Genomic DNA, 19,059 nt, shown 5'->3' on the forward strand with positions numbered 1-19,059 from the left:
GCAGTACTGAGTTGTTTTTGCTCTGCAGAGAAAAGAACTAGTAGCCTCCATCAGTAGATCTACCCTGCTTTAGGCAAAAGAGAAGAGCAAAATGGGACAGTGCCAAGAATCCCTGAAGTAATCAACAGTTTTCAGTTCTTGGTTTTCTCCAGGTGCAGAAAGGGGAAGGCACCAAGCATGCACACACAGAAGCTTGAGTTCTAGTGCTGCTTCCCCGACCTACAGACAATGGTACTTTTGCATCTGGCAAGAGAGTGTAATGACTGTGATTTAAATGGTAAACAGTTGTGAAAAATGTGATATAGAAGATTTTTGGATGGCTTTAAGCATCTGTTATGGTTCTTTCTCTCACTCACTATTTTTTTTTAAAACATACCTCTACAGTTGCTTTTCAGGACCTGTGTCCATATGGTCATGGAACTATTCCTGGAATTGATGATACACGTGAAGGTAGGTATTCTTTTTCCTGTTAATTAAAAAAAGTGTATTTATACTTAAAACTAGACTTGGATATTATAGTATGTGATGGCTTACTCACCACAGCCCCAAGTGACAAAAGGCTGATCTTTAATAAATGTGGACCATTAGGAAATGATAGATAAAGATTACTTTTGAAGTTGGATGGCTAGAGACAAACAGAACAGGGCACTCAGCTTTTTTAAAATGGTTTTTTAAGACGATACAGAAGTGAATCAGCGAAGTGGTTGCTAATATCTTCCTGCTTTTTAGATGTCAATGAATGCCTTGAAAGCCCAGGGATTTGCTCAAATGGTCACTGCATCAATACTGATGGATCATTCCGCTGTGAGTGCCCCATGGGATACAACTTAGATTACACTGGAGTACATTGCATCGGTGTGTCCATATTTCATAAATTATAAGAATTGTAACACTTGGATTTAAAACACAATTTGAAATGTGTCCCAGTTCTCTTCAGTTTACATTTATTCATTATATACAGATACTGATGAATGTTCCATTGGCAACCCATGTGGAAACGGTACGTGCACTAACGTAATCGGCAGTTTTGAGTGCAACTGTCATGAAGGATTTGAGCCAGGCCCAATGATGAATTGTGAAGGTAACTTGTCCTCTTTATTTTTTTTTGTTCTTTAGTTTTCGTCCAGTCCTCAATATTCAAATTACTTTATTAATCAGGCCTTTCGTGCTGTAATAAATAGGAGGAAAAAAAGTTTCTCTGCTTGAAATATGTCATTAAAAAAGAAGTCCTGAGTTGATTTAAGCAGTATTTTTAGCAAATCACAGGATTTCCCAAACTGCATGTTGTGGCATGTTACGTTATTCAGCTGTTTGTTGGAAAGGAGAAGCAGGGTCAGGGAAAAGTAACTGCTGAGCCCCCAATTTACCCTCATAAACGGTACAGCTAACCTTGGCAAAAATGCCTGAATTTGCAGAGCATTTTTCATAACTGAGGCAGAGCAGTTATGAACTGTCCCACTCATCACAGTTATAGTAATGAGTGAGTTTTAAACTGAACGCAAGAAACTGAAATCAGACCACTGGTACATCTAGTCCATTATTTCATCCCTCACAGATGAAATGCTATTTCAGCATACAAGCATGACTAACAGCTTTCTGCAGTTCTCTCCTCTGATACAAGAGCTGACGATATAGGTAAAGTATGATGTAAACTGGGGGATGCATCCCTGCAGAGTGGCTTTAATATCCACTTACGGATCTGTTGTCCAAGACTCTGTCTAGTACCATCTTGAATCTGCTGGTACCATCTGCCTCCACAGCCTCGTGGCAGCAAGATCAGGAATGTCGCTACTCTTACTACTTAAAGAAGTATTTTCTTCATTGCTTTTAAACTAATCCTCTATTAGTTTCATTAGGTACCTCTTATTTTCCATAGGATGGGATTTGTTTGCAGCCATTCTACTCTCGTCGGATGCTGATCAGGATGCTTCTCACAAATTTTGGTTTTTATGAATCATAATTAGGTTGCTTTCTGAAGCAAGAACTCATTTTTTTAGTATTTCATCACACAAAAATGCATTAAAAAAGATCATATAATAAAAATCTGAAATAGACCTGTCCCAACTTGTCATTCTGAGCTCAAGTAGTTCCATATTTATTATGCCATTATTTTTAAGCAGAGCTTTCTTCCGTTTTCTCAGGCTACTCTAAACCAAATGTCCAAGTTTCTGGTTTGAATTACTGTATTTCTGATACTTTTTATCGGACAAGAAAAGCATGAGTATAAGAAAACCTGCTTGGTGATTGTTTTAAAACTTAGTGGAGAACAATTATTTTGTTCCTTTCCATTCAGATATAAACGAGTGTGCTCAGAATCCCTTGCTGTGTGCTTTTCGTTGTATCAACACTTACGGTTTCTATGAATGCACATGTCCGGCTGGCTATGAACTAAGAGAAGACCAAAAGATGTGCAAAGGTAATTACCGAAAACGTTTGCCCAACTTTCATCACCCTGTACTGGCCAAAGCATAATCCAAATATTTGTGCATCTTGCATTCAGCTCAGTGGAGTGTAGCAAACAGCCCAGCAGATGATGATTTTCTGTTTCAGAACTCATGTAAGACCCGTATCTAGTGTTTTTATCAAGTGTACCACTTGATGGGGATTGTAAAACCAAGAAGGTCACAATGGTGAAGTTCATCTTTAACATGACAGGATGATAGAGCTAACAAAGATTAAGACAACTGCAATTAAGCACAGTGCTCAAATTTTTCTTCAGTGCTTGTTAGTTAGGGAAATCTGTATGTCCTTTTTCTTGAGAAAGTGCTAGTTGTCTTCATAACTGAAGCTATTGGAAGGAAGTTCAAACACAAAATATATAAATCTTTTTTTCTAGATCTAGATGAGTGTGCTGAAGGTCTCCATGACTGCGAATCGAGAGGCATGATGTGCAAAAATTTGATTGGTACCTTCATGTGCATTTGTCCCCCTGGAACGACCCGGAGGCCTGATGGAGAAGGCTGCACAGGTAAAGCTTAGGAAGGGAAGAAGACATCTACAGAAGTACAAACAAGACAACAAATGAAAAATTATCTGTACATGGATATTGTAAAATAGAAAATGACAATTTGTAAAGGACACTTATGATAGATAATGATGCCCAGCATCTGAAATTTTCTTTTTTGTTTCAAGGTTTGACCCTTAAGTGTTTCAGAAGGAATACTCTGGTTTTGTTCCTTTTGCTGTACAACAAAAATCAGAAAGTTTTTCAGATACTTGTTGCGTTTAAAAAATGAAGTTGCCAAACAAAAGAAACCTCATTTGATGAGTAGGAAGCAAAATAATCACAAATAAAAAGTTACTTTTCCTTTAACATTAATACTGTTTATAAATAATATGGCAATCCTCAAAGAATTAGAACTGTAAGATTCTGAAGCAACATACACAAGCCATGAAGATCGAAAGGTGTGGAAACTGTCATAATTAAAAATAATTCTCCATCCTGTAAGTAAGCAAACTTCCTTAAGCTTTCCTCCATCATTTTCTCCGTTAGTTGAGGGGTAAACGATAGCTACATTTTGGCAAATTGTACTTTGTTACTCAAATCATGCATGTATTCCAATTTTACTTAAATGTTACTTGCCAGGTAAAAGTTATGACTATGAACTTGCTCTGCTGCGTTTCCCGCTTGTTGTAAGTTGCAAAGAACATACAAGGATTAAAGCTTTCATTCTAGGATGCAGTACATAAGGAATGGAATAGGACAGTGTTATCAGAAAAGTCATTTACAGGCTTAATCAGTTGTTGGTTTTCCGTTTCTTGCAAGTATTTTGCAAATATTATGCAGAATAATTAAAGCATTCTATGAGTCCGATATATTTTCTTTTAACAATTTCTTTAATTTTTTTTTATTATACTTTTGTAAAGATGAAAATGAATGCCGCAGCAAGCCAGGTATCTGTGAAAATGGTCGTTGCAGTAACGTTATTGGGAGCTACCGATGTGAATGTAATGAAGGATTCCTGTCAAGTCCATCAGGCGTTGAGTGTCTTGGTAAATGCCTCTTTCATATACATTTCTTCTTACATTAAAGTATAAAGGATGAAGAGTGTAAATTATGTGTGTATCAGCTCTCATGTCTACAGAAATTAAATAATGATCCTTATTAATCAAACAATTATATGGTATTAAATAATGATAGGAATGGAGTGTCTTGAGAATGCCAGCTGAGTCTAGCGATCAGGGGCCTAACATAGAAGTGTCTGAATTCCAAAGGACATATATATGGTGCTGAGCAACACTATCCGGACAAAATACAGGTTTTTTTAAAGAATAGGCAGAATTTATTCACCTTAGATAGATCAGAAAATGTGATGCAGAGCAAAATCAAGTTCTGGCATATTCAGAATGTGATCTTAAGCACCGCAGTACTGCAACTAGGCTTCTGAATTTTCTATACTTTTAATTCAGATGGTGATTATGAATACAAATACTAGGATTTCACCAAAAAATTGCAAAATGTATTAAAAAGTTTTGAGACAGGCCTGCACATTAAAGGATGATGAAGGGGTTTATATTTATTAGTGTATATTTCCTTTTCAGTATGTTCAGACTTGTAATTTGGACTACAAAAATTGATCCCTTTTTAGAAATCAAACAGAACTGCAAAGCCTTGCTTTTTCGTGACCACTCTTCAGGTGTAGATACTTCAAAGTGTTGTACAATACTGAAACTGTACAAGTATTTATTAGTATTCTTCCATCAAAAATACTTGTATATTATCTTACATAAGTACTATAAAACAAGTTCCCTGTAAGTGGTCATCAGTAGTGTGCTGACTTCATGGCAAAGCAAAAACTTTGGTAGTGCAGGGTGTTTCGTAAGGATTAAGACCAGATGGGAAGAGGATGCTGCAGTCTGTTAACCCCAGCCAGTCATTAATGCCAAGGAAATACCCTGCCTGGAGGTCTTTATTGCTTTCTTACATTTAATGTATAATTTTCTTATTATTTTCAGAAGACTATGCTTTGGGTTAGTTTCCTCATTTCTGCTTTTCCTTTAGGGTTTCCTGGTTCAGAAATTACAATGAAAAATGAGTCTGAGAGAAACAAAGTATTCCTTCAGAATTAAAGCACAAACCTTAAGTCTTAGATAACATTATTTTAAATATATTGTGCAAACCTTTATATTCTGTTCACATTCAAATTATTCCACATCTCAAACTGCAGACTAAGCATTGTATATTCTTCAAGTTATAATGTACGTAAAGACCTGCACAATGTACCTGTCTAGGAGAAATCTGCTGACTCTTGCAAATTACTACAGCAAACATGCTGTCTCATACATCCGACACTTTCAGTAAGGACAGCTTTATTTTATGTAAACAGTTAAATTACCAGGCACCCAGGGTAAGCTTTGCCTAAAGCCAAAGTTCATGTTTCACCTGATTCACGTAAGAAATGTCCAGATTCTACACCTCATACTTGTAAAAGAGAAGGTCAGCCAGGTGCTGATACATAGACACATTCTGAGGGATGTGAAGGATTTTAACTTCTACCTTTTAAGAGGAAAAAAATTAAAACTTTCATTTAAAACCATAAGCTTCTGTCAGACTGTAGTTGGCAATGTCTCCATCATGATTAGCAAATAAGGTAACGTAGCCTATTTGGAATCACCTCTAAAATTTAGTTTCCATTTGCACTGGAAGCTGGGATCTCTGCTCTCCTCAGCTGTCTGTTTGAAGGAAACTTGTAGGAGCTTAATGACTCTGAAGTTTTGCTTTATATGATTGACAGATGTTAACCAGAAGGTTCAAAAATTAAGGAAAATAGGATTAGAAAGGGACAGATTAACAGTAAGGCCATATATCTTTTTTTTCCCCCAACTGAAACTAGGAGTGCCACTGAAAAAGTACTGAGTTGCGTAGACACTTTTAAGTGCTAAGGATTTTGTCATTTAAAATACATCAGGATAGTTGTAGATGATCAGACATGCTATTTTGGCCAGTAAAACAAACAAACAAAGCAAACTTCTCCTGTCACTCCAGGCAAGCCAAAGATAGGCAGCTTAAGTGGAAGCTCAGTTTGGCCTGCAGCCTGTTTTACTGTCAAGCAAGCTCACCAGATATGCCCCAGGGCACAACTTTGGTAGAAGTAGAACTTGTATCTAACTCATGCAGGTGCTGAACTTTAGGGATGTCTGGAACCCATGGGCAATGGCAGCGGATTATCAGAAGGCACAAATCTGAAAGGCTAAATCAAAATAGACTTCACAGACTGGTTGCTAATAATCTTCTAGTAGTTGTATATGTTGACAGGGAGCTAGAATAATGATACATCAGGTACTTAACGGATCAGATGTCTGTCTCCGACTCTCACTTGATCTCTCTACTTCTTCCGTACAGATAATCGCCAAGGGTTTTGCTTTGCTGAAGTTTTACAGACAATGTGTCAGATGGCTTCAAGCAGCCGGAATCTTGTCACTAAATCTGAGTGCTGCTGTGACGGAGGCCGGGGCTGGGGTAACCAGTGTGAGCTTTGTCCACTTCCCGGAACCACCCAGTATAAGAAACTCTGTCCACATGGACCAGGCTATACTACAGATGGAAGAGGTATTTTCACGGATGGAAAGAGGCACAAAAGGAGAAAAGAATATGCTCACATATTTAAGAAAATGCAGAGTTCCCTCTGAAGTTTCTTCGAAGAATTTCCTGTGAAACAACAGTTTGATTTTTCAAGTGCTGCTGAGAGACCAGAAATTAAAAACACATTTAAACAGTAGCTGCAACCAGAATAGTTACTGCTGTGCAGATTTTTCAGGATTGGGATCTAAAACAGGAGGTACCAGCCGGTAACTAAAATCTAAAAAAGAACACAAAGCTTTTGTGTGCTGAAAAGTTGCATACATGGCAAATGCGACAACAGTTGCTCTAACAAAAGTCTCACTGAATGCCTTGCAGTTACTATTTCCATGCAGAAAGCAGAAGCTAACATACATTTTTAAATTGTAGTGAAAAATTTTTTGACATCATTTAACTGGTCATAAGAAAATTCAATTCTACTGCTATGGGTTTTGTATTTTGAGTTAGCAAAACTGGAACCTGATTACCCAATGAAATAGCAGGAAAGTTTTGATACAAAAAACAATAATGAAAATTTGAAGTATGTTTGACTTTGAATTCAGATCCATTTTTAAAGAGAAAGAAAGGGTGAAGTTCCCATCAGAAGCATGATTATGAGGAACTGTGCAAAAATGGAAAAGAGGAAAAAAGTTGAATTTAAAACCAAAAGATGATATATTTAATATTTTCTGTACAGATATTGATGAATGTATGGTCATGCCCAACCTGTGTAGAAATGGACAGTGTATTAACACTATGGGCTCCTTCCGATGCTTTTGCAAAGTTGGCTATACCACTGACATAAGCGGCACATCTTGTATTGGTAAGATTCAGCGTCTTGAGTCTCAGTTATTTTTGAGTTGCTATATAATGAGGTATCAACTTCTGTAAACCTTTGTATCAAAGCCATTTTTTATCTCTATCTCTTTTCTATCTTTCTTTTCCTAATACGCACTTCTATTTTTGTATTTCATTTGGGGAAATGGAGAAAAAAGCTGTACTGGCAATACTCCTGCAACAGAATGACAACTGAAATACGTTTCAGCTGTATAACTATTTTGACTGACAAACCAGCTCATTACTTCATGGTCTACATTTTCCCACTTTCCTGTAGGTTAACACATATAAGCATACCATAGTATGCCCAAAGATAAATACTTAGTCCTCAGATGAGAATACTAATGCCACTGTCATTCTAATATATGGTTCTTTCAAGACACTGAGTTTTTCACTGCAGTGGCAACTCCATAGAAACTCCACAGCAACACGTCCACAGAGAAAGAAATAGGACCTGTGAACAAACGTCAATTGGGGACTTTTTCTACAATCATTTTTCTCTTAAATGTAGTGCTGTGTAGAAAAGACCCTTCAATGACGGACAAAGAAATCAGTACAACAGATACTTAACGGTTTCTTTCTTCAGATCTTGATGAGTGCTCCCAGTCTCCTAAACCATGCAATTTTATCTGCAAGAACTCAGAAGGGAGCTATCAGTGCTCATGTCCTCGGGGTTACATCCTTCAAGATAATGGAAAGACATGTAAAGGTAAAGAAAGTTATACACAGTTACTTTTAATTTTGTTACACCTTGACTTAAAAGGAAATAGTTTAGAAGTGTGATATCAAATTAGACTAAACGGACCTCTTTTTTTTGTTGAATTTTCTGAAGACAACAACATCTCTTATTTTCAGATCTTGATGAATGTCAAACCAAACAACATAATTGTCAGTTTCTCTGTGTCAACACCCTTGGAGGCTTCACGTGCAAATGCCCACCTGGTTTTACACAACATCACACAGCTTGTATTGGTAAGAAAAACATTAGTTTTCTTGTATCCATTTTAATGTAAGAACAACATTCTCAATTCTCATTCATTTCTTTTGCTCTATATAAACTGTAATAATACAGAGCAATAACGTCAGCAGTCCAAAAAACAGATTCTGAAAAGCAAAAATTATAGCTAAAGAAATGAGACTATCCACCATTTGTAGTTTCTTACTTAGTAAACAGTTGTACATATTTAATACATGTTATTATATTCTAAGTATAACCACATGGAGACAAAGGTGTAAAATATTAAAATCTAATTTAAAATGTATTTAAACAAAAACAGACTGCATTTTCTTTTTTAATAGATACAGATGTATTTAGATATTAAACATATGAATCTTGCCAACTGAAGCTGTTTTAGTTCAGCTAATACACAAGTGCAGCATTTTTCCTCTGTCAGCAATTACTATGTGGGTCTTTCACACTTGTAACTGAATTCCAACTTGCGCTTCCCATTTATTAATTACCCATAGCTCTGCGTGAGTCGTCAGGTCATCTGACATTTAAATATGAATAGCTACCTTTTCGAACCAAACTGTTGTATCTCTGGATTTCGGCCTCTTAAGAAATGTTATAGGAACATGTCTAAAATCATGCCATAAGGTATGCCAACCTTCTTCTCTCTCCTCTGCATTTTTAAGATAACAATGAATGTGGTTCTCAGCCATCACTTTGTGGATCAAAAGGAATTTGCCAAAACACCCCTGGAAGTTTTACATGTGAATGTCAAAGGGGATTTTCTCTGGATTCTACTAGGTTGAACTGTGAAGGTAACAAGCAAAGGTCAAATTTTGTTATGATGCAAATCCTTACTTTGTGTCTAGTCAATCCTGTGGTGTCAAAGACAGATAAAACAGAGCACCAGCCATAGTAAAAGTAAATACCAAAAAAAGAAAAGGAATGAATTTGAGTAATATTAAGCATAACTGTATGTAAGAACATACTGCCTGAGTAATTTTTACACAAATTAGAATAAAAAGTGACTTTTTTGCTGAACTCTTGAACAACTGTTTCCAGGATGCCATTTCAACTTCACATATGTTTCTGCATCTAAGAGTCTAGGTTTTTCTTCTTCTCCATTTTCATATATTCTAAGCAGAATCTCTCTACAGTTTTTGTTTCAGCTAATTGTAATTACCCACATGAGGGTATCTAAGAGTACATTCTAAATTCTGTACTTTAAGTCTTCTATCATAGAGATACACATTTCAGAAGGGTAATTCACAACAGTTAAAACACAAATTACATTGGTGAGCTATGTTTCTCTGTGTTGGCCCAGAAGGCAGCCCAAGTCAGAAAATCTTTGTCTGAGAGCTCCAGACTCTTCAGTGGGCCTCAGATATTGAGCAAAGAAATTAAAAGGCAGTACTAGGCCATCTGACTGCTGAGAATTAGAAATGCAGAGGTATATGTGCACAAATTCATGACATCTCAAAATGTCAGCTACCTTGATACGGCATTTAAAACAGGAATTTATATTTAGAGCCTATTTCTAGGGTAACAGCGGAGAATATGTGCAGCCAGAAGTTTTAGAAAGCATTATCTTCTGTCCAATTACTTTGTTCTCATAAGCTAGAGACATGCTTATTGTGTAATTTACCCAGCACCTACAAAACAAAACGTTAAATTATACATATCAAAGCATTCACAAGATACATATACAACGAGCCCATCAGAACTACTTTATGTGCCATTACTGATAAAAGGACAGCTTTCAGTTCCTGGCGTGATGGTTTTCTGCACCTCAGGCTTTGGAACGTCACAATTCCATTGAATTTGTTTCAAACTGTGGATAACTAGAGTGTAACTTAGAATCTGTGATGTCATGCATGATTTTTTATTTTCTACTAGAACTACATACTGTACCTGACAAATTAGGCTACTTACAATTTACTTATTTCTTACAGCAGACACTATTTTAGGTGACTTGAGGTTTACATTTTGTTTTTTCTTTATGGTTTTCTCCTTTGTTTACATGTACCTCAGAGACTTTTTAGATGGCTTTTTTTTTATATTGCAAAGGTAAGCACTTGCATCCAAATTTGATGTGTATTCCTCATATTCAGACACTTCAGTATGTTCCAAGAAACTGAAAGCTTAGTCCTACTACATAGCTGGTTTGAAAACTGAAATAAAAAACCATTCAGATTCTGAACACTACAAAGCAACATCACGTGGGATTACCAGTAATAGTGTTTCTTCTCCAAATCTGAGTAATGTAAAGACTCGAAACTTCAGTTGGATCACTGATAGATAGAACACTACATTAATTGCCGTCCAGGCTTTCCAAAAGACCAATCTGAATGGTGCTTCCATCTTACAGCAGTACTCCTCAGTCATAAATACTGGTATTTCAATGATTATGATCAAAGTGAGTAACATATTTGGCAACATGTATTATCATGTATTCTTTCATGTTCTACTTCTCTCCTGATTGCAAAGATGTCGATGAATGTGATGGAAACCATAGGTGCCAGCACGGCTGTCAAAACATCCTGGGTGGGTACAGATGCGGATGCCCGCAAGGATATATTCAGCACTACCAGTGGAATCAATGTGTTGGTAAGGAAACAAACAGTGCAGGATACATTTAAACAGCGAAGATGTGATAGTATTTATAGTGACAACTGTCAGGTGAGGACAAGAATGGGCAGGACAAAGGGTGTGCAGACACAAATCTTCTTTTCCTCTCTCCTCCTCCTTCCATACAGTTATTACTCCAAACAGAAATCAGTGACATAAGGTAACAAGAAAACACACTCATCCTGTTGAAACTCTGTGTGACAAGGAGTTTTCCTTGTAAGGCCTAAACTCTAACTTCCTTCTGCTTGGAAAAATCCCCATCTTAGAAATGTGGAAAGATGTTCATTGAATTCCTGAAAGCATCAATGTAAATACGACTTGGGGGGGGGGGGGGGCGGGGATAGAGAAACGATTTAAAAATCCCGCCTTTCATCAGTAAGAATCATTCACCATCATTAGCAAGGTTTCCACTACAAGTATGTGCTAACTTCACCTCATCGCTAGGTGCCCAAGAACACTGTCATGGTTGGGATATGACTGGAGTTCCAGCTCATTTCTCCTCTGTGGACCTTATATGGTAGGAGCGTACCCTGCCAGGGGAAAGAGGACCCTTAAGCAAAACAGGAGACATAACTTGAAGGAGGTGGGAGCATTGAGTCAGTATGAGATTAACAGTAACAGTATCCTAAATTACCTTTACAGCCCAGCTATAAGTGTTTGAGACTTTTGCCAATGTACTTAGTTTTTCGTCAGAGACCAAGTCTCTGTGCGGCAATAAGGTCAAAGATGTAGCAGAGCCTTAGGACTTGCAGATACTCTGCTTTGTTAGCTACATCATGCTTCCTTGATGTCTATCAGATTAGAAGATACCAATATACTTTTGTTTGCTTACTAGATGAAAATGAATGCTCCAATCCTAACGTGTGTGGCTCTGCTTCTTGCTACAACACACTTGGAAGTTACAAGTGTGCCTGCCCATCTGGATTTTCTTATGACCAATTCTCCAGTGCATGCCATGATGTGAATGAGTGTTCTTCTACCAAAAACCCCTGCAATTATGGTTGTTCCAATACTGAAGGTGGTTATCTTTGTGGCTGTCCACCTGGCTATTACAGAATTGGACAAGGGTGAGTATCTCCACACAGTCAAAGACACATTCAGAAGTCTGGACCCTAGTCAGACTGAAGAGCAGAGGTGCAAGTGAAGGGCAGGCTAGAAAGTCATCCTTTTTATTCCCTTTCCATACAATATCCATACGCTAGAAAAAAAAGACACGTCTGTACATGCAGCTTGACACTAATTCTAAATCTAGTTATATAAGCAAAATTAAACAATTAGTTCTGCTTTCCGCCCCAGTATCAGCACAAGAACTCCTTCACAAACCTGATCAATGAGGACTGTTACTGCATAAGGGTAGGTACCATCTGTGCTGAGATAATTAAGGGTTTTAAGCCATGCTGATCAACCCAGAACATTAAACACAAATGAATGTTGTTCTGGTACATGAAAATGGCTAAATTCTTTAGTTACAAAATTCAGGGCAGGCTGGTTTCATTCTGTTTCTTTGTAAAACTTGTAAATGAAATTAGGAAAGCCTACAGGCCTTCATTCAGTATGCTGCACTAGTGTGAAGAAAATTAATGCACGTATGTCCTGCAGAGGGACGGGAATGGAAGGGGATACAGGCACTGTGGTATAGATTACATACACTCACTTTCCATTTAACAGAACAGTTTGTAAAGCTGCAAGAAGTAACTAAAGCAGATGTTTTTATTCAACAGCCACTGTGTCTCAGGGATGGGATTCAACAAGGGCCAGTACATGCCACTGGATGGAGATGCTGATGAAGAGAATGCTTTGTCCCCTGAAGCATGTTATGAGTGCAAAATCAATGGCCATTCCAAAAAAGAGAACAGGAAGAAGAGAAGTGCTAATGACACTGTACGTACCAGGATAAATAAGCACGATCATGTACTTCGAGGTATTCTCAGAGATACCATACTCAACACTTATCAGTAAATGGAGGGAACAGGCCACATTCAATGGCGAAAATCTTTCTTCCCTGCCTCACTGGTTTTCACACGTGGGGTCCTGTTAGCAGGAATGATGTGACAATCAGAAAGACATCAACAAGTATGAACAGATGAAGTTTTTAAAGCTTGTAAAGAATGCTTTGTAGTGCAAGATGTGGTCTAGTTCCTCAAAATATATGCAGGGAAATAATTTTCCTATATTTACAGAGCGCTAGGAAACTGGTGTTGTCTGCAATCTGTTCTGCTGTCAGGAGGAGACTGGACAGCATTTTATGGTCTGGGACAGCTAAGTAGATCTTCTTCCAGATCATTTTAGTCTAAGTGTCTATTCCACGGTTGCTCACAGTTGTGGGAATCCAGAGTCTGTGACGTAGCAGATACACTTAAGTTCAGTATTTGCAGAATTGATGAGGGTATTAGAGAATTAAACTTCATACTTCATTTTTTTCTTATTGCATTTTGTGGGCTTATAAAAATAAGTTATGAGGACGGCCCTACTGTTTCCAGCTTTTAGCTGGTTTTTTTTCAAAAGTTAGAATAGCGTACCTGTTTATCTGTTATATATATGTATTGTATACTGGATTATATGTATGGTAGGTTGTTGTCTTCTAGCATTAGCTCTGGTCTTCAAATCTGCTGTAATGGGAAACTGACTCAATTCAGAGGTGTACAGACACACAGGTTTTCCTTCAGTAGTACAAGAGCCGTGTAATGCAGACAGGCAAAATGCAAACCCTGAGCTAAAACGTTAAGGTGTGCTAGCCACCCAAGGTACATTGAAAGAATGGGGAAACAAGTTTCCTTTCTAAAAAGGTAAGGATATCAATCAAACAATCCAGAAGGTCCAGCCTTAGTACACACTACTTTGCATGCCATCAAAGCCAGTTCTTGTGTTGGTAAAGTTTCTAAAGCAGCCAGTAATCCTATAATTTCTGCTCTAAACAATATAGTGTTGGCACTTAAAATCTGTTTGATTTCCCCACACACATCCACACTTCGCACAAACATCCCTTTTCCCTTGCTACCGCCACTCCTATTGGACCTGTTCCAGTCTGAATTCAACCCACCACAGAAATACATGGATGTTTTAAAAAGCATTTTTTCTGTTGCACAGTTAATTTCTAATCTAGTTTATAACTGTTATATCTTGTTATTACGGGGTTTTTTATAGCATTACCCTTTTTAGTTTCTAGTACTAGAACTACGTGAGCAGTAAAAGTGAAAGGTTTCATATCCATAAAACTGAAAAAAAATGAATAATCTCATCACTAATGACATCTGTGGGGTGTGGTGTTTAAAACACTACAGCACTTTCTCCTGTCCACAAATTTTCCCTGTTTTCACCATGGTTTTTTAATTACATTACATATTAGTACACATATGGACTCACATGTGATTGGAATTCCCTCAGAGATAAATCCTTTGCTATATTGACAAGTGTGAAAAGATATTGACGTGTAGGCTATGTACCTCACTTAGTACCACGTTTCCTAAAGAAGTCTACAGCCTATATATTTTTGTAGAAGCACTTTCAAAAACTGCTGCTTGTTAGATGACTTTCCTGTGAATGCACTCATTCTCACCCCCTGCCCCCAAGTGTGTTCACAGCTAACACCTCTGGGCAGATTCACACCTGCAGCATAACTCTACTGAAGCTCAAATTTAAAAAGAACATGACTGATTTGTCAGAAAAACAGTGCTGGGACTTTTTTCTACACTCCTTTCAGGGATCCAAATAGGATTGGACAACATGACACACTGGCCCTTTCTGTAGAAGGCTAACAATACAGCAGTTCTCTCCTTACTTCAGTTCCCTTTATAACCATTGTACTTCCTCATCACCAAATGCTGAGCCTGCTTGGTTTTAGAAGTCAGGATTCGTTAAAACAGTTTTACTAGAGGTTTCAGGGAGTTCCCCTACAGTGTTGTGATGTTTGTATCTGTAATGTTCCTCACTGAAGTTGATCATAAGAACAAGACTGTGCTTCATGGTGCAGTCTTTACTGCAGTAGTAAACACAGGTCTCTTCTTTACGTGGACTTCTTGTAAGCATGAAGTTAAACAGATTCTGAAAAGAATCTGAAATCTGAGCCCTCTTTGTAGACCTGATGCTGTACTTTAATTATCCTTTTAAGCCTGTGTGAGAATCCTTTAAGATATACAGGATGTGTTATGTGGAATCAAGCGGTTCTCCCAGATGAAAAGGATTTACAAGTTCTTCTTTCACAGCTAAATTTTACAAATGCAGAAACTGTAAATAAACATATATCATTCTTCCCTCAGTGCAAGTGAATATCTGTTTCTTGCCTGCTCTAAACAATCTTTCCTCCTTCAGATCGAGCAGATTAGCTTGGAAAGTCTAGACATGGATAGTCTTTTGAAGATGAGAGTCAACATTTCCAGGCTTGACAACAAGGAACACATCCTAAAACTCATGCCAGCCATTGAGCCGCTTACCAACCACATACGCTACATCATCTCACATGGCAATGATGATGGCATCTTTCAAATCCATCAGAGGGACGGACTGAGTTATTTGCACACAGTTAAGAAAAAGTCAGTGCCTGGAACTCACACACTGGAAATCACTAGCATCTCTCTATATAAGGAAAAGGAGCTAAAGAAACTGGAAGACAGCAATGAGGACAACTACCTCCTAGGAGAGCTGGGGGAAGCTCTCAGAATGAGGCTGTGGATAGACCTATACTAGCCATCTTCCAGACTGAGTCCAGTACTTCAGACACTTCTGTTCACCTGTCTACCCACCTGAGCATACTTGCTTTTCAAACGCTTTCAAACAGTCACTGACTTTCAGGGGAGGAAGGGAGAGAGGAAGAGGAAAACCTCTTTCTTTCCATCCTCCTGAGACTGCAGAACCACCCTTGCAGGAGGGTAACAAACTCTGCCACCGCCAAAACTTTGATTACAATGGCGATCATGTTTACTGTATCTTTTATATAACCTCAGTTTAAAGTACATTAAAAAGCTAAAGTTCAAGAAGTCATCATACAGCACTAAATGGCACAAAAATGTGAGCTTTTTCTTTTCTTATTAGCAGTCTGTAACACTTTGGGTATTTTGCTATAGTTCCTAATTAAAAAAAAATATAGAATTTTATTTATTTTTAATGCAGTAATATATGGAGAAAATAACAAATTATGTAAACAAAAAGGGAAACTTGCTTGTTTTTCTTTAGATTTATAAATTTGAGGTATAACATTTTAGAGGTACTTTCTTAATTAGAAAAAATAGATTTGAAAGGTGTTTCCTTTTGTATTTGGGCCAGTCATCCAAATAGTATATAAGTGATTTTATAATGTACCAGAGCTGAAAGACCACTGTAGTACATGTTCCAGATACTCTAAAGTGCACTTGCAAAACTTTTGAGTATTCAAAAAAAAAAAAAAAAAAAGAGTCTTAAAGGACAGAAATTACTATATCATTCTCTGCAGAGATCATATTTCACAGCAGCTCAATAGGATTATATTCTGAATCAGCCACATCAAATAATGGAATAAGAGACACAACTACTGTAGCAAAATACCTCGACTGCTTTTAATGCCATTAGAATTGCAGAACCAAACTGTACTGTACATCCTTCCAGTAACCTCAAGGAACCACACATGCAACCACACCTCATTCTCAGAAAGGTGCTCTACAAACTTGCATTACTGTAGGCAGCTGAAGACAATCTCTCTCTGAAGGGAACGCGTGATGTTTCATGCTGTTTGGTGCTGGCTTGAATTAATGGTGCATTTACTAAATACTGAGAGCAGTATCAGGACTGCCATATGTGCAAACTAATTATGCAACGCAGACAAGCAAAATGTGTATTTGAAATCCATTTGTTAGAAGTTTCATTAATACTGTAGTTATACACCATACGCCTCATTTTATCATAGCTTATTTTGTAAGAAAGATGTTTGTACCATGAGTTGACATTTAGTTTACTTTAGTAATTTTTTTTAAATGTCGTACCATTATGTGTTAAATGTATGTCACAATGGTGCTTTTTTTGACAGCTGGTGCCTGTAACTAGTTATGTAACAGAATCTCATATGTGAAAATAGCCAAAGCACATGCTGACTACAGGATTGTTTCAGTCACATATCAGTGCTGACCAAAGATTATATCAAGTTATACTCAGTGATTTTTCTTTTCTTTTCTTTTGTTGAGTTTGGGGATTTTGAAAAGAAAAAGAAACTGTGTACATTTTTAATCAAATGCTTGTAAGAAAAAAAGTTTTGTTTGAAGGTCTGTATCAGTAAGACAACAATTTTCTTGCAATAAAGCTTATTTTGGAGTAATTTCTTTGAAATGTCTGTGTTCTTTACACAGAATAAACATCTAATTGTAAATCTGAAGGATTTCAGAGTGAAAAAGGAGCAGCTGGTACAGTGCAAACTCTTCTCCACTCACATATAAGGTTATACAGCATTTGCTGACTTAGTTTCTCTGTCGTGTCAGAGCTGAAACACAGGAATTAAACTTTCCTTACAAAGTTATAACTCTGCCTCTGCTCTCTCAAAATCTGTCATATACTAGGTTGAAGGGGGCTGGCCTTGCAGAAGGTTTTGGTTATCCATGTTATGAGGACGGAAGGACCATCTCAATTTAAGTTTGGTAATTCAGCTGCAAAACAAATGTCCCCATACATTAAAGAGTAGGAGTGTAAAACCTCTATCCTACCTGAATAACAGAAATCTGGTAAGACCATCAATGAAGGCACTTTTGCTTGCTGGCAGTTCCTTCCTTGAATGCCTTACATTAGGTACACAGTCAGACCCAACAGTGCAAAAAAATGTGTTTTCTTAAAGTATGCAAGGTTTCTGCAAAGACCTCGCTACGTAAGCTACACTGTCTTTTTATTCCATTCAGAGTTAAACTGGTGATCACTGTTTAAGTAATAGCCAATACTGACTGTGTATTTTTGTCATAGCAATGATGATAGCCACAGAAAGGGAAACTGGAGACATGAATTAAGATGCAAAATGCTTGTCTTAGATGTACTTTTTAGCTTCCGAATGTAATACAAGACTTAGACAGTCTGCATCAGCAGAATTAGCCCTACACATTCTATTGCTGTTTTTCTGGAGGAGTGGCACTTTACGAGTTAATTGCATTAAAAGCCAAGTTGCAGGTCTAAGAGTTTTAATTACTGGATACACAATGCATCTTAAGTGTTTTAAGAACTTTTTTTGGCATAAAATTGCTCTTCCCTATGCTTTCAAAGATCCAGGCTAACACACTTCTGCCACCCTGCTGTCCCTCTCCTTTTCCCTGAAATATTCATAAAGCACTAAAAGAAATACAAGTTTTTAAAGGAATCACACACTTAAACTTCATTCCAGAAAAAATAATCAGGAATTATGGCATTGTAATTGTTTTCGTAATTACAGATTTATTTGATGGGACTTATTTGCCTTGCATATTCCTTGAAGCCTACATATGTATTCAGATTTATCTGACATTTATCAGTGTATCCATTTAAACAAGACAACGTGAAACTGCCTGGAACCAGACTTCTTTGATATTTTCTTCAGATATGGTTGTGCAAGTTTCATTATGACTCAAAGCTGCTTCTGGGTAAAATGACCAACGTCTTCAGAAATAAGACGACCTCTAGAGGTCTGATAAATACATGCAGCACTGCACTGACTTCACATTTAACAACTCTTAACAGCTAGTTTCCAGGAAGGATACTCTTTGTCCAAAATAGCAGCTTTCCAGGAAACACCTACTGCCAGAAAAGCCAACAGACTGAACCCAGTAGATGATAGTCCTTGTTGCCAACTCTCAAAAAAGGAGAGAAAGTAGTAGCAACAGTCTTAGCAATGACTCCTCTGAGGCTACAAGTTTTGAATAATTTTCTCTGTAGACAGAGATTATTTGCATGTGCTACACACACTTAGTAGATTTAAAGCCTCTTTTTGAAAGAAGAAACTGTCATCAGATAACACCTGTGTTAACTAATCATACAGTAAGTGCAAAGTACAAAAAATACTTTTATCTCTTTACTAGAAAGGCAGCATTATGCTCTTCCATCTTAAAATGCACAAGACAGCTATGCATAGTACCCAGATAGAAGTCGCCCCCAGATTCAAATCCAGATG

At 37.4% G+C, this 19,059-nt stretch overlaps 1 protein-coding gene across 3 annotated transcripts in view; it reads left to right on the forward strand.

Annotated features, from left to right (window-relative positions):
• FBN2 (fibrillin 2) overlaps positions 1-15,997 on the forward strand; it is a 181,082-nt gene extending 165,085 nt beyond the window's left edge. Inside the window, exons 51-66 of one of the 3 annotated variants that reach the window (XM_075447028.1) lie at positions 385-450; positions 730-855; positions 962-1,081; positions 2,294-2,416; positions 2,837-2,968; positions 3,868-3,993; positions 6,344-6,550; positions 7,257-7,382; positions 7,983-8,105; positions 8,252-8,368; positions 9,032-9,160; positions 10,833-10,952; positions 11,809-12,040; positions 12,695-12,858; positions 13,828-13,838; positions 15,282-15,997. In XM_075447028.1, coding sequence (XP_075303143.1) covers positions 385-450; positions 730-855; positions 962-1,081; positions 2,294-2,416; positions 2,837-2,968; positions 3,868-3,993; positions 6,344-6,550; positions 7,257-7,382; positions 7,983-8,105; positions 8,252-8,368; positions 9,032-9,160; positions 10,833-10,952; positions 11,809-12,040; positions 12,695-12,858; positions 13,828-13,838; positions 15,282-15,656 — 2,297 coding nt within the window. In that variant the 3' untranslated portion in view covers positions 15,657-15,997. Of the gene's footprint in view, positions 1-384; positions 451-729; positions 856-961; positions 1,082-2,293; positions 2,417-2,836; positions 2,969-3,867; positions 3,994-6,343; positions 6,551-7,256; positions 7,383-7,982; positions 8,106-8,251; positions 8,369-9,031; positions 9,161-10,832; positions 10,953-11,808; positions 12,041-12,694; positions 12,859-13,827; positions 13,839-14,393; positions 14,402-15,281 lie in introns of all 3 variants that reach the window. The other 2 variants (XM_075447029.1, XM_075447027.1) reach the window with 2 other exon arrangements.
• Positions 15,998-19,059: the final 3,062 nt, after the last annotated feature.

This window comes from Opisthocomus hoazin, chromosome Z, assembly GCF_030867145.1.
Source record: "Opisthocomus hoazin isolate bOpiHoa1 chromosome Z, bOpiHoa1.hap1, whole genome shotgun sequence".
NCBI lineage: Eukaryota > Metazoa > Chordata > Aves > Opisthocomiformes > Opisthocomidae > Opisthocomus > Opisthocomus hoazin.